The sequence below is a fragment of the Phialemonium atrogriseum genome, assembly GCF_030411735.1.
Source record: "Phialemonium atrogriseum strain 8032-3 unplaced genomic scaffold QBC33scaffold_8, whole genome shotgun sequence".
NCBI classification, from domain to species: domain Eukaryota; kingdom Fungi; phylum Ascomycota; class Sordariomycetes; order Cephalothecales; family Cephalothecaceae; genus Phialemonium; species Phialemonium atrogriseum.
Genome location: NW_026848145.1, coordinates 103049 through 117411, shown reverse-complemented (window position 1 = coordinate 117411; position 14363 = coordinate 103049). Strand labels below are relative to the sequence as shown.

Genomic DNA, 14363 nt, shown 5'->3' with positions numbered 1-14363 from the left:
TCGACAGAGACCTGGCGACTGCGCTCCACAGCTGTGTCCCGTGCAGGAAGACGTTCGGGTCGAGGAGGGACGCCCAGCGGCACGAGAAGACAGTTCACATGGGCGAGACGATCAACTGCCCGGGCTGTGGCAAGACCTTCAAGGGTAGGAAGGATAACTTGAAGCGGCACAGGGAGAAGTACTGCAGCCAGGGCAAACAGCTGGGATAATTAGAGGCCTTTTTTTTTTTTTTTTTGTTCTCTCCCCTTTTTTGGTTTGGGTGGTTTGATCTGATTTAAAGCATGTACCGCAGGCCGAGTGCAATTTTGGAAAGTCAAATTAATCAAACGCATCATGACCTTGCCTGTGCGGGCTCTTTGACTTCTGCCACAGGCCCTGAGGAGTCGATGATACGGGCTGTTGTCGACCTAGTTCCCCTTGACGCTTTGCTGACCAGAATAATCACCATTTTCATGGTTTCAGCTGCTCAACCAAACGTCAAATCTCTCGTCTTTCAATGCAGATAATCAAACCCTGGTGTAGAAACAGTAGGTGTACAGCGCCGCCCCAGTGCCCGACCCTCATGCATGCCTACCTAGGTATTGTACCTATACTAGGCCAGCGAGACAAGTTCTCTCGTCAGTCACACCTAACATACAGCTCACCCAGCCTTCACCCCAGCCCCGCCGTCCTCCTCCACGTCGCCACGCCCCCGGACTTCCTCCTCAGCGCCGCGGGCCTCGCCGACTCGCCCAGGGACTTCTTCAGCCGGTGGCCGAGGCTGAGCCGCGCCGCCGACACGGGCTCGTCCCCGTGCGGCACCGGCTTGCCCCCCAGCCCAGCGCCCACCGACGGGATCCCCTGGCTGGACCCCACGCTCTCCCAGTCCTCCCTGTCGCCGCCCTCCTCCTCGTCGTCGTTCCCCGCGCGGCGCGGCGTGCCGCTCCTGCTGCCGCCGCCGCCGACTGCCCATTGGGAACGAGCCCGCCCGTGGCCGCCGCCGCCGCCGCCGTGGGACGGGCCGTCGTCGTGCTTGTCGTCCCCGAGCAGCGCGAGGTGCGCGCCCGGGCCCAACCTCGCCGGCACCGACGTCCGCCTGGTCCGCCCGAGGGTGCTGCCCAGGGAGCTGGGCTTCTCGGTGCGCATCCGCGCCATGGAGACGGCGGCCTGGAGGGCGGGCCAGCTTTCGACGTGGCCGTTGCTGGCCTCGTCGACGCACTCGCACTCGTCGCCGGCGGGGCATCCCGTCTCGCCGGCGGCGTGCCATTCCGCGAGGCAGTCCTCGTGGCTGGCGCAGCCGCAGCCCAGGCAGGCCGGGTAGAGGGCGTCGATGGGCTCGGTGCAGTAGACGCAGCGCAGCTGCGTCTGCGGGACCGTCCCCCGGTGGCAGCGCTGGCAGGTGCCGACGGCACCGCCCACGAGGCCGTCTGTCGAGCGCGAGTACTCGAGAGGGTCGAGCTGGGTTTCGTGCACGCGGCAGATGCCCGTGACGTCCAGGCCGCGGCCCGAGGCGAGGAGTGCCTGTAGCTGTTCTTTGCGACCGCCAAAGGGGATCGCGGGCGACGTGGTGCCGGTGCCGTGGGTTGTGTGACCGTTCGCATCCGGCCCCGTGTGGGATTCGTGGTAGCTGCCATCCGCCGTTCCGCCATACGCGCTCGAGGCCCCACCGAAGTCTTCTTTGAGAACGTTGAACTTCATGATCTCGAGGCGGGCAAGTGGCTGGCCCCACATCTGCAGCATTTCCGCATATGCGTAGCGGTAGTTGGCGCACATGGGGTGGCGGCTCGGCGCGAGGAGCGGTGCTGACATCCATCCGTCGTCGTCGAAGAGACCTTGGTTCTCGGGGACGCAAGAAATGGCCACGGGAATCATGGATATCAATTCGTCCCGCCGATAGTCGTCGTCAGACGTCGACGTCCTCGCCGTCCCCGAGGGCTCGCTTGTCGCCCCCATGACCGTCGAGCCGCCCCAGGTTACGTTGCTGGGCACCAAGTTGCTCAATACCGTCTCGGCAGGGCTCGGCCGTTTTCTTGATGACGGATCCGGAGGCGACCCGGAGACCATACCTGCCAAAGCACGTGGCAGACTCGCGGTGAGGGCCGCCGTAATGGCCGGGTTTTGCCTGCGGAACAGGCGGTTATCGGGGGAGCTCGATAAGCTGTGCACCTGGCCTATGTCGCGGAAGGGATGCTTTATCGATTTCGGCGGTGTCTCTCCACACGAGTACGAGTGCGATGTCGGCTCACCCAGCCAAGTGATGTCCTCCGAACCCTGCGAGCCCGAGTACATGGCTGGGGTGTGTGCCGTCCTGGGCGTGGTGATGGCAGAGCTGGCTTGGCTCTTGTAGTTGTTGTTCCATAAGGCGGGATCTGTCGGGAAGTACTCCAGCGAGAACGACGGTGCTTTCATGGGTAGCGGTGTCTCCGGCTGGGTCAGGTGGGATTCTGCGTAAGCCACGCTGTCCTCAGTGGACGAGTCGCCGAATATGCATGAAAGCATGGCCAGCATCTGAATGTCTGCTATCTTGTCGAAATAGTCGAAAAGGTCGTTGATGAACTCCAGTGCCAGTGGATGGTGGCCCCATTTGACCCGGCCCGAGAGGCTGGTGTGGCCAGCCCCGGCGGAGAGCCCTGTCTCCTCGCCCTCGTCTTGAGAGCGTGACACGGCGTCTCTGGCGATGACCAGCACCGACTCGTTTTGGTTACGTTGCTCGTGCAACTCCAAGGGAATACCCTTCCTCAGCAGAAGCGCTGCATACTTCCAGATATCGACAAGATCTGTGTGCCCATACTTCCTCGCCACTTCGGCGTTGTGCTCGCATACATCCGACCCGCCGCCGAAGATGGCGTACTCTTCAGCAAATTGCTTCTTCGAGGGCAGGTAACCCCTGAAGTCGTAGATTGACAAGATGTTCTTCGGTTTCCCCGGCCGTTTTCTGCTCGTTCCGGTCCCGGTGCCTGTCCCCGCGCCGGTACCTCCCCCACTTGACCGGGCGGATTCATTCGTGCTCCACGTTTTTCGAAATCTTAGACCCGGCTGGTACCACAGACTTATCCTATGCTTAGCCGTCAACTCTGAATCACTCGAAGAGGTTGAGCTGTCCGACTCGTCCGACTCGCCCGACTGGTCGTCCGTCGCGGAAGTCTCGTCATTCGCGTATCTTGGCTTGGGCGGAGGGGAATCCAGGGTAAGGCGGCCGAATCCCGCAAAGTTTGGTTCACCTTTGGAGTGGTCTCGGTAATTATCCGTCGACGTAAGAGAGAACAGCGCCTTGGCTTTCTGGTCCTTGGTCGGGAAGACACATACAAGCCTGCCATCGTTTGAAAAGCGCGCACTGCAGAGCCTGGGAGGGGGCGGGACTATAATACGCTGTGTCGGCGCGAGTGTAGCTGCAGGATCTAGTTCGGTGCTCGCTGTAAGCTCTTGCGACATCGAGGCAGACCCCCCCGGGGGAATGTCATTGTCATCCTCCTCGCTGGAGCTCTCGTCCGCCGCTAGGCCGTCCAAGTCATCGTCCAGGTCCCGTACGTTCTTGAAGAGCGTCGTGCTGGTCTCGAGGTCGACCTCGCCGAGCAGGTATGAGAAGGCAACCTCGAGACAGTTCTCATTCCTCTTCAGGAACTGGCTCGCAATGTGGTTGACCCCCCGCTCAATCCTGTCGTGCGTCTCCTCTGAAACGAACAGAGTCTTCTCGATCATGAACTTGGGTGCCTTCGACTTGGGATAGCTGGTTGGGATATCCACCTTCACCTTGATGAAGACTGTCTCGCCATCCGCACCCCAGGGTCCTTTCAAAGAGGCTCTCAGGGTAAGTGCATCCATGTCGATGTTCTCCCATTTCACATTCGGCAGTTGATTGCTGATACGGACGAATTCTTCCTGGACCGTCTCGGGCTCAGCCCACTCATTGTCGTGATAATTGGAGCCGAACATGGTCGAATCTTTGGATCCAGAACGGGCCGGGGTGCCCGGGCTTGCCTTCCTCCTGGCAAGTGTGATGCCCTTCATCCAGCCGATTTGGAGCTCGCTTCGGTCGGTATCTTTGTGCGAAGGCATTTTGCCCTTCATCGAAGGCCCTCTCCAGTTTGGGCCAACCCGTTGGTGAGGGGCATGCATGCTCAAGGTGAGTGCGCTTCGGCGACCGATTGCGCCACCGCTTCCGGGACGAGGATCACTCATCGTGGCGCTCCGCCGGTCTCGGTGGACGCTGTCATCCACCGTTCGGAAGGTCTTGTAAACGGCGCCCCTCCGGGTGATGTTTAGGTTCTTCCTCGCGGGAAGCCCTCTGTAAAACCCCACGGACTCGAGGAGTCTTGGCTCCATCTTTTGAAGCCTCAATTCGTTGTCCTCGCCCCAGGATACCAGTTGAAAATCGCGAGTGTCCATGCCGTCCTCGGTAATACCGCCTCGGCTCCGCCACAAGAACTCCTTTACTTTATGGTTCCCGTGTCCGGTGAAGGTGGCAACCGGGTCAGTAGGGCCATCCACGGGGTCGTCCGGAGATGCACGCCGGTCGTAGAGATATAGATTACCCGGCTCATTCTGGGGCATGGCGAGAAGGCCCCAGCCGAAGGGCGTATGGCGAGCTCGCCAGACCGGAAAGTCTGTCCGGATGACTCTTTCCGCAACGTCATCCTCTTTCCCATAATCCCAGAACTTGATGCTCTTGTCCAAGGAGCAAGTGACGACGCCCGTGGCCCGCGTGCGGTTCCAGTCTAGTCCGTAGATCTTGGACGTGTGGGCACTTATAGTCTTCAGAGGTTCGACAGCCTTGCGGTCGTCCCATATGTGCAACCAACGGTCATGAGAGGAGGCGAGAATGTGGTCGTCTTGGCGGTTGTACTTTACCTGGGTTGCGCCCGCGAACCAGTCACAAAAGGTGAGGGCAGGCTGCCTGGGCCGGCGCAGATCCCAGCAGTGCACGTAGCCATCCACAGCACAGGTGGCGAGGAAGTCAGGGTGGTGGGCAGAGAAGTTGATGTCAGTGATGGCCCTGCTGTGGCCTTTCAAGGAGTGCTCGATGGCACCAGAGGGCGAATCATCCCGCAGGTTTAGGTTCCAAACCAAGCATCGATGGTTGGCAGTCGACGCAACCCAGTAGTCCCTGGCCGCAAATGGAGACCACTGGACGTCGACAACGAGCCACGGTAGCCCATGGCTACTCAGTCTCCTAGGAGCACTGTACGGAGAGTCCAGATCAATGATAGCAAGACCCTCGGGGCTATTTGAGCTCTGATCAGCATCACCGTGGGCATGGGCGCCTTGTGGTTGGGACGCAGGACTCACGAGGCAAGGGCTACATCCCGGCCCGAGGGCGAGATGGTTGCAGAGCCTACGAGGCCATTGACGTGAATGGTACCGTCGGCATCGAAGCTGTCACTGTCGAAGGCCGACTTGATCGCCTTGCCCTTCTTTGGCGGGTCTGAGAGCTGGTCGAAAGCGGAAGGCATGGTGAAGAGAGCCTCCTGGTCGCGATGGGGCGATGGGGCGATGGGGCCAATGCGATCACCTATAGCATTGCTTGGTGTTCATCATGACAGTAATGCCGGACGTGCTCTGCCAAGCATCACTGCCTTAGCAGCTCCTTGATTGCGCTCTTCCGTAATTGCTACGCTCTGCCGTAAGCGTTTGGGTTGGCATGAGTCCCCGATGCGAGACCAATATGCGTATGTGCTTGATTGAGCTGTAGTTGCAGAAGCAGGGTAGGAACCAATCAATCAGTTGGAGACCAGCGAGCTACCAACTGGCTGGATGGGAATGTCTGGATGCAAGTACTTTGCACCTAATTTTGGCGCGAGGATACAAGTCACTGAAGTGGGGGTCTGGGCCTGGCCGGGAAAGGGAATAATCGGCCAGCCCACTTCCATTTACTGCCGGTTCTTTCACAAGGCTCGCCTCGACGACTTGACAAACCACTAAGTTCTCTCCCCTTCGGCCTCATACACTGATAAACCAGACCCACCGATACACAAGGCACTCTTAAATACATCATCAGAACTCTGTCAGCTTTTGGGATTATTACATTCAACAACCACAGTGTGCTTGCGCCTATTCCCAGCCAACTTGCGCCCCTCTCCCCACCGCCCTTGCCGCCTAACAAGACCCCGCCGTCAGCCTCGAGTCCGCACAGGGTCTTGTCTCATAGCATCTCGAGTTTAGGAGCTCGCATACGGACACCCCAAATCCTCTGCCGCGCCGTTTTTTGGAAGACAATCGTCTCTGGGCAGAGCTTCGGTGCAGATCTTCTGCTTTCAGGGTCCTGGCAGTGCGCCGAGAATGGCTCTACCAAAGAGAATCGTCAAGGAGACAGAACGGCTCATGGCCGAGCCGTGCGTACCAACATGGCACTCGTATTCCCCGACCTCGATTTAACATGGCCTGCGACAGTGTCCCTGGAATCAGCGCTATTCCACATGAAGACAATCTCCGCTACTTCGATGTGGAGATCCACGGTCCCTCGCAGTCGCCCTACGAAGGTTCGCATCTTCGCATCTTCCCCTCTCCTTTTGCGCGAGTTGTACTTGTAATGCAGTGACCATCTCTAACACTACGATACATACAGGTGGCGTGTTCAAACTTGAACTCTTTCTCCCCGACGACTACCCGATGACCCCCCCAAAGATCCGATTCCTTACCAAGATCTTCCACCCGAACGTCGACAAGCTTGGCCGGATCTGCTTGGATGTGCTCAAGAGTAGGGCTTCTTATAAGAAATATTCCTTTACTGCACCGTCTTTGGGGCTAACACGTGCCCTAGATAACTGGTCCCCGGCACTGCAAATCCGTACAATTCTGCTGTCCATCCAGGCTCTTCTTGGGGCCCCCAACCCCGATGATCCGTTGGCCCCGGACGTGGCCAAGAGCTGGAAGGAGGACGAGCAGGCCGCCATCGCGACGGCAAGAGAATGGACACAGAAGTATGCTGTCCCAAAGTAGGAGGCTGGAGGATTGCTTATGTCGTTGCCTCTTTGGGCTGGCGACATAAGGTTCCTGTGGATGGGTTTGAAGGATAGCAAATGCAACTGGGGGTCAGTCTAGCATGACGATGTTAGGCTAGGCAGGTAGGATACATAGCCTTCCAGCAGAAAGCATGGGGTGCTCAGTTCGAGACGGGAGTTATGAGTTATGGACTAACCACGACGTGTTTGAGCCTTATTGTTCCTGAAGTGTCAACTGGGAGTTTCAAAATCAAAAGGAGAAACTATTGTCTTTGGCTGCGGCATGCCAAGACCAAATTCACAAGCCAGGCCCACGCAACTAGGCTGTTGATTGGCAATTTTTAGTGGCCCTCCATGTGAGGCAGATACAAAACTGGCTCAACACGCGTATCAATGAGTGTAGCACCCTATCTAGGTTCGTCTGGCTTCCACCCATCGCCCAGGCGACGTTCCCGCTCTCATTGCACCTTCACCTTTGCCCTCCCCAATGCGTGGCAGTTAGTCCTCATGGCATTTTCCGGGCAGAACTGGAAAGGCGCTGATTTCTACCCGAAGGATTCGCCCTCGTGACGTATGGTGCGCGATTGCATTGAGAGAACTGATTGGCACGAGTTCTGTTTGTACGCCTCAAAGCTCAATCATGGCCTCCGCTGTGACTTGCGTCCAGACATCACGAATGGCCTACATCACCTGGTTCGCCTGCTCGAATTCGAGAACAAAACTCGATGGGTTGTACGAATTCAAATGGCTAGGCCAACGAAGAAATCGGCTACGAAGCTACAGAACGAAATTGACTCCATGAGACTACTCGGCGACCGAACAAATGTACCTGTGCCTAGACTGTTTGGATATAAAGTCAATGGCAACAATCCCATAGGCGTCGCCTTCATGCTGATGGAGTTCTTTCCTGGAAATGTGATTATTGATGCTAATGGCGGTATGCAACAAACAAAGGGCAAATTCCTGACGAACACCGGCAGAGCTTCTATAACTCGGTAGCCCAGATCCAAGTAAGCTGCCAGCTCATAGCTTTACTACTCTTGGCTAATTGAATCGGCAGGTACAGATGACATCGCTGCGTTTCTCTAAGATTGGGCGAATAGTGCGCGGCAACGACGGCACTGATGACATTGGTCCTTTCCCTGACATTGGCGGACCTCTCGAGACAGCAACAGCCTTCTTCAAAGCCTGGGCGACGTACGCTAAATTCCCAATGCCAATGGACATGGTCCGGAAAAGCATGAATGGCGGACCGGTGGAAGAAGTTCTCAAGTCCATCGAAGACTTCCCATTCGCGGTTTGTGCAATGGCCGACCGGCTGTCCTCCACAGATCGTGGGCCGTTTCCGGTTACGCATCGAGATTTCTTTCACAGCAACATTGTCATTGACAAGCGATATAACATAATCGGCATCATCGATTGGGAGGGCGCGTGTACGTTGCCCTGGGAGTTAGTCGACTTTCCACTCTTCCTGGAGACGGTGCCAGTTCCAATGGATGCACCATGGAACTATGATGAAAACGGACAGCCGTTGGATGAAAGCACGATACTACGATGGCAGGAGAGAAGGGAATACGCGCGGATGGTGGCACGGGTTGAAACCGCCCAACAGACTGATGCTAAGCTCTCAGAAACCCTTACGGACCAGAACGTCTAGAATCTGGCTTATGCAGTAAGAGCCTACGTTAAACCTGGGGAAGTTGGGATTTTACATGAATGTACTGGAACGATACGAGACAAAAGATGCCCAATGGGTAGGCTCCCAATCTACCGGTTACGCGCACATCGAAGTTCGGTTTCCACTTGGTCCATCAACATGATCCCATCGCGAATGACACGGCTAGACTCGACTGTATAGCCGTGGGTTGACAGCCGCACCTTGAAGGGTGACCCGCGCGCCCCCGATCGATGGAGTGGCGCGCAATCCGCATTCAAGCCGGTCGATGTGCCTCCGCCTGTGACGGTCCGAGTTGGGGCAGTTCTGGGTGACTCGGAACGAGATCCATCAACTTGGGTATCTGAAGAGCAGCTGAACAGGTTCCGGTCTGGCAAGGAGATGGTCACAAGATGGAAAGCGATGCGAAACCAGGGCCATGAGCCACAGTCCAGAAGAGGCCTGCCGCGCCCTATTATATTGAGGTATACTGTATATCCGCCACCTTCGGGTCCTTCCGGCCTTTGCGGAGGATTTCCTTCATCCGAGAATACAGCCCTGCATCTTCGTTCTTCCACCTTCCGCCATTCGGAATCACCGCCTTCCGTAGCCTGTTGACCCGGGTTATCAATGGCTGGTGGTAAGAAGTGAAGTTGTCCTCCGCAGTTCTGAGGAAGTCCCCTTCAGGGGATACTTGTCCTTTCTTTATCTCTGCCCAAGTCAAACCTCTTATCATTCGGCATTCTATGTGTTCTGTGCAGATCCTAGCAAAGGTTATGCAGGCATGGTTCAGGAGTTTCGAGTCGCCGAGTTATTCTGCAAAGTATATTTTGGTGGGAGTGTGGGTATAGACTGGGGGATACCGACGGGAACTACCTAATAAAAGTATATGCCACCGCCACGGCGAGACATGCATGCCAAAACCGGGGACACCAATGACCGGGCCGCTCGCGGGACGCTCCAGGCAGGGACCCAGGGATGTGGCTTCTAAGGTTCATCGGGAATTTGCTGACTTATCAAGCCTGGTTTTCTCCAATGTTGGCATGGATCTCCGTCAGACGGGCTGTCTGACATGGTCCCGAACCAAATATTTGTCTACCATAGTAGAGACTGACTCCCTGTTGGCATGAACTTACCCATGAAGTAGCCCCGAGTGCTGTCGGGAGCCGGCCATCGGGACAAACAGCGATCAAGCAGACTTCCTGGTTTATCCAAGCATGCGCGGCTTCCAGGCCCGGGGTCAGCAGGATGGACGGAGCGGCCAAACCTTTTTTCTGGTTGCACTGCCGAGGGGCAATGTTTCTCTTTTTAGCTAGGGCGATCGCCTCCGTTTGTTAGCTTGGAGCTCTGCTTGCTTACCTTGGACAAAACAAGGCAAATGATACCGGTTGGCAGCTGGCAACTGGCAGCTGTTCGCCTGCATTGTGACGGCATGATCGCTAGCATCCCCAATCTAATTGAAGACACTGGAACTAGGAGTGTGAAGCTATCAAGGAACGTTTACGCATAATAACTTGGTACGGGAGGAAGACGGTGATGGCTTCCAGGTTCCATCCACACCTAGAGAGAATATAATAGGTACATCCATCTACACTACCTACGCTAGCGCAGAACCTGGCGTGGGCTTTGCGCCATCCTGCGGACCCAGATTTCCCTTTCCTGGGACACCCCATCTTCCGTTTTCTCCACCCCCTTTCTTCCCGACCAGCCCCCTTCCATCGCAACCGCAATTCCGCCGAATCTGCCCACAGCTTCCAACGGCTCTTGCTCTTGCTGATTTGTGGTTTGACGTTCCTTCCCAATCGAGATAAGACTGCACGTTTTTGAGGTTGGGGTGCAACGCGACTGCCACCCTTCCAACTGCCAGCCCCCAAGCCACCTACCTGCTCCTTCACCTGCACCTCATTTCGCTCAGACCTCTTGTCCTCCTCCATCTTTCCTTGCCCACTTCTACACTAAACCTTCTACCAAAAGAAGGCTTCTTGAAACCAACAAACTGTCGACAGCAGCCAACTTCCCCGGTCACCGCGCTTTGACATCGTTTAGCCTGGACATCGTTTAGCCTGCAGCTTAAGTCTTGCACACACGCGCATAATCTCAACCACGTCGAGCTCAACTAGGCGCACGATTTACACCTTGGGCGCTCAATTCACCTGCCTAAGCTCTTATCTCCCTTCCTGGAAGTCGGCTGTACGTTGCTTCATCCAGGAGGTCCATCTGCGCCGGTCAACTCGATCAAACGCCTGCCGCTCGTGTGACAGCTCTGCCCAGCTATCCCCCCGAATTGGCGTCGAACAACAGACCAAAAATTAAATCATGCCGGCAAGAACGGATGGCACCACAGCCAGCCCGGTGGCCGCGGCGCCAGCTAAGCGCTTCGAGCTCCCCGCCCTCGAGTTTAACTTCTCGTCCCTGACCGAAGGCACCGATATCCCGCCGCCGCCGCCGTCCCCTATCAGAGAGGAGGTTGTGACACCACCCAAGACGCCAGCCAAAGAGGAGGGGCAAAAGACAGGCAAGGTGAACGGCAGCCTCACCTCCACATCGCCCCAGTCAAATGCCACAACGACCACCATTGGAGGCACCAAACGCCCCGCCGACGACAACCCGGCGTCACCCACCTTTTCGACACGCCAGGGTAGCATCCGGCGCCTGTTCAGCAAGAATCTCTTGAATACAGCGTACGCAGAGGGCGAGGATCCGGCAGAGGGTGATGTCAAACGGCCGGTGAGCCGGACTTCGGCCAGCTTTGTGGATTCAAAGAAGGCCAAGAGGTCGAGCGGCTGGTTCAGCCGGTTAAGGAGTAACGACAACGCCGGCAACAAGAGGGCAAGCGTCATTGTGGTACCCAATGAGAAGAAACCGACAGGGCCGCCACCGCCGATGATCCCAGAGCTTAGCGAGTTGAAGTCGTCGTTGGACTTCAACAACGGCGGGTGCCTGGGGAGCGACCTGTTCAAGGATATAAAATGACCAGGGCAAACGGCAAAAGTTGGCTAGGCGCCCTGTTCGTGGTCGAGAGCTTTTATTTAATATTTCCCAGAGTTCTGGAACCGTCTTCTTGCACACGGGGGAGCGCACGGGACGAGATTGGCCCATTTTTGACGCAATTGTTGCGTTGCCATCCGAGACTTCTGGAAGAGACGATCCTTCCTCCCGAGCCAAGTCGAATTGGGCCCCCGGCATTTCGAAGGAGTCGTCGCCGCCTCGGGGACGGGATGTGGATAGTGAGATATGTGGACCGAGATACCCAGCTCGCCCTTCGCGAGCTCATTCATTTGCCCACGAAGTTTTCCTTTTAATTGTTTTTCTATTCATTCTGTGTGTATTCCAGAGCAGCTGCCCTTTCCGCGCTGTTCTTTGACGAGCTCTACACCTCGACCTCCCCCTCGCCTGTTAGGCATTCATCTTCCGGCCCCGTTTGCTCGTTGGAGCACGAGGACGGACTTCACGCACGGCTTCTCAACATCATTTCATGGTACATGCATTCAAAAAAATCTCCCAGGTCTGCTAGAGGATGGAATGGGGGGGAGCATCTCCTTTTGGCACCACCTTGCGACAGGCAACGGTTCCCGGGAGGAGCCATATGGGTGACGCTTCTCGGGTCTTGGCTTATCATAATTGTGGGAGTAGAAAAGGAATTTCCCGTGTCCTGCCATGTATCGAGTCTCTTTTGTCTGTACTGCCTAGGGAGGCACCTTGGTCTTTAGAAGATATGATCAATACCTAGGTACCTACCTACCTAAGTGGAAGGGGGTCACGCTTCTTGCAATACCGATTCCCTCAGGAATTGTCATAAGACTGTCACCACTCCCTGCCCCGCCTTTTTTTTTCGTGACACTCTTAATATAAGACGGCTTCAGTTGGGCCATGAACCGCAAAAGTGAGGAGAGGGGTCCGGACTTAGATGTCATCATTGGTGGCAGAGCGCTTTGACCCTTTAATGGGAGCCGAGCGACACACGGCCAATTGTCAGGTGGCAGTTGTACGGAGGTACTGCAGCCAATATGGCGCAGGGCCGCAGCGGGAAGTGTGAGGAGATATATATGCGAAGCGGGACGGAATGGCAAGACCCCACCGTTACAGTTACACTTGCCCGTTGGTGTTCAACGTAGAAGTCACGGGCCATCTCAATTTTGGTGGTGATAAAGAGGGCAGGTACGGACTTGGCATGATCTCTGTCGTGTATTTCATAACGGGCTCCCCTACCTACCTACCTAACTCATTTACCTGAGTTTCTGATAACCAAGCAAGGGCGCTCACAGCGTACGCGTCTATGCCTATTTGCATCGTAGGAAAAATCTGCGGGGCAAAGAGAGAACTATGATTGCCTGGTATGCTCTCCAATATACCTTCTTTTTGCGCTTGATCAACTTTGTCGGGTGCGGTACAGCCATAGGCGAATAGTAGGGACGGCTTTTCAACAGCGGACGCAAGAATACAAAAGTCTTCGCTGAAACTGAGCCGGGGGTAGTCTGCGACATAACTGTGATCACCAGGGCCAAAATGATCGCGGAAAGCCTCCCCCACCCGTGCAGTAACCATGGCGTCGTTGATGGTCACGGGAAAGGAACGGGTTCGGACAACCGTGGGTACGGCGACCGCGTTGGACGCAGCGCTTTCGGCTTGCACGATTCTCAGGACCCCATCGTATAACTTCTGCCTCGTAGTCTGGTTGTTGGCACGAATGTCAATGGTGATCGTCGCATCGTCACTGACAACGTTTTCCGCAGAAGTCCCAGAAATGAAGCTTGCACAGGTAACCACTGCGTGCTCACTAGGATGGATTTCACGGGAAACAAGAGTCTGAAGCCTCAGAACGGCGCTGGACGCCATGACGATGGGATCCACAAGACGCTCCGGCATGGACGCATGCCCACCACGACCGTGGAAGGTGACGCGCAGATTATCGCAAGAGCTGGCCATCGTACCGGGGCGGACGCCGATGACGCCAGCACGCGCGGGAACGACGTGCCCGCTGAAAACTACATCGGGGATAGGAACATTGTGGCGATTGGGATCGTACAGCCCGTCGTCCACCATGCTCTGCGCACCGGTACCACGCTCCTCAGCAGGTTGGAAGACAAGGACAATGGTACCGCGCCATTGGTTTCTAGCAGAAACCATGAGTTCGGCATACGCCAGGAGACAGGTGATGTGCATGTCGTGGCCACATGCGTGCATCACCGGTTGCTCTCCACCGTGAAGGTCAACGACTCGCTTCGTGCTGGCGTAGGCAAGGCCGGTTCGTTCTTCAATAGGAAGGGCATCCATGTCGGCGCGGGAGAGCACAGTGGGCCCGGGACCGTTGCGAAGGATGGCGGCAACACCATGACCTCCGATATTTGAGCGGATATCAAAGTCTGGCGAGATTTTGCGTAGATGGTTGACGACGGTGGAAGCAGTTTCTACTTCTTGATTGGATAATTCTGGATTTGAGTGGAAGTGTTTGTACAACTTCTCGTAGGACGAGAGTTCGGGCCGGTGGGCCTCGAGAACCTTGGTCAGGGACATGATGAAAGATGGTCCTGAAAGGTCACGGCAAGCTGGTATTTATCAAGAACAGTTGACATCGTGGATCGAGGAGCAGGTACGTGAAATGGAACCTCCTATCTCTGGCGGAGGAACAACGTCGGCCCCCAGGGGCAGGGGTCTACCTAGGTAGGTTGGACGCAGGGGCCTCAAGATCCACCCCTACCGCCCCATGATTGGTTATTTCGATCAAAGCTCCCCAGCTGTTAACGTCATTGCTTTTCCTCATGGCCGAAAACGCTAGACCTCGGATCTCCTCT

At 56.2% G+C, this 14363-nt stretch overlaps 6 protein-coding genes across 6 annotated transcripts; 3 read left to right on the top strand and 3 right to left on the bottom strand.

Annotated features, from left to right (window-relative positions):
• Window positions 1–226: 226 nt before the first annotated feature.
• QBC33DRAFT_606013 (uncharacterized protein) lies at window positions 227–5727 on the bottom strand. The gene is made up of 2 exons (XM_060432292.1): window positions 5266–5727; window positions 227–5200 (listed from the first exon to the last, which is right to left on the bottom strand). Exons 1-2 carry the CDS (start codon window positions 5427–5429, stop codon window positions 652–654), a joined length of 4713 nt encoding a protein of 1570 aa, XP_060284914.1. The 5' UTR covers window positions 5430–5727; the 3' UTR covers window positions 227–651.
• A 148-nt stretch (window positions 5728–5875) lies between these two features.
• QBC33DRAFT_533390 (ubiquitin-conjugating enzyme E2 35) lies at window positions 5876–7338 on the top strand. Its single transcript, XM_060427464.1, has 4 exons — window positions 5876–6308; window positions 6367–6455; window positions 6542–6673; window positions 6737–7338. The coding sequence occupies exons 1-4, from the start codon at window positions 6256–6258 to the stop codon at window positions 6913–6915; spliced, it is 453 nt and encodes a 150-aa protein (XP_060284913.1). The 5' UTR covers window positions 5876–6255; the 3' UTR covers window positions 6916–7338.
• Window positions 7339–7424: 86 nt separating this feature from the next.
• QBC33DRAFT_577171 (kinase-like domain-containing protein) lies at window positions 7425–8574 on the top strand (the record flags this gene model as incomplete). Its single annotated transcript, XM_060430966.1, has 4 exons — window positions 7425–7483; window positions 7514–7832; window positions 7898–7927; window positions 7978–8574. The coding sequence occupies 4 exons, from the start codon at window positions 7425–7427 to the stop codon at window positions 8572–8574; spliced, it is 1005 nt and encodes a 334-aa protein (XP_060284912.1).
• Window positions 8575–8985: 411 nt separating this feature from the next.
• On the bottom strand, window positions 8986–9755 carry QBC33DRAFT_533388 (uncharacterized protein). Its single transcript, XM_060427463.1, has one exon. It carries the CDS (start codon window positions 9305–9307, stop codon window positions 9047–9049), a length of 261 nt encoding a protein of 86 aa, XP_060284911.1. The 5' UTR covers window positions 9308–9755; the 3' UTR covers window positions 8986–9046.
• Window positions 9756–10887: 1132 nt separating this feature from the next.
• QBC33DRAFT_448337 (uncharacterized protein) lies at window positions 10888–11544 on the top strand (the record flags this gene model as incomplete). The annotated part of the gene is made up of 1 exon (XM_060424463.1): window positions 10888–11544. The coding sequence occupies one exon, from the start codon at window positions 10888–10890 to the stop codon at window positions 11542–11544; it is 657 nt and encodes a 218-aa protein (XP_060284910.1).
• A 1100-nt stretch (window positions 11545–12644) lies between these two features.
• On the bottom strand, window positions 12645–14181 carry QBC33DRAFT_533384 (uncharacterized protein). Its single transcript, XM_060427462.1, has one exon. It carries the CDS (start codon window positions 14083–14085, stop codon window positions 12781–12783), a length of 1305 nt encoding a protein of 434 aa, XP_060284909.1. The 5' UTR covers window positions 14086–14181; the 3' UTR covers window positions 12645–12780.
• Between the last annotated feature and the right edge of the window lie 182 nt (window positions 14182–14363).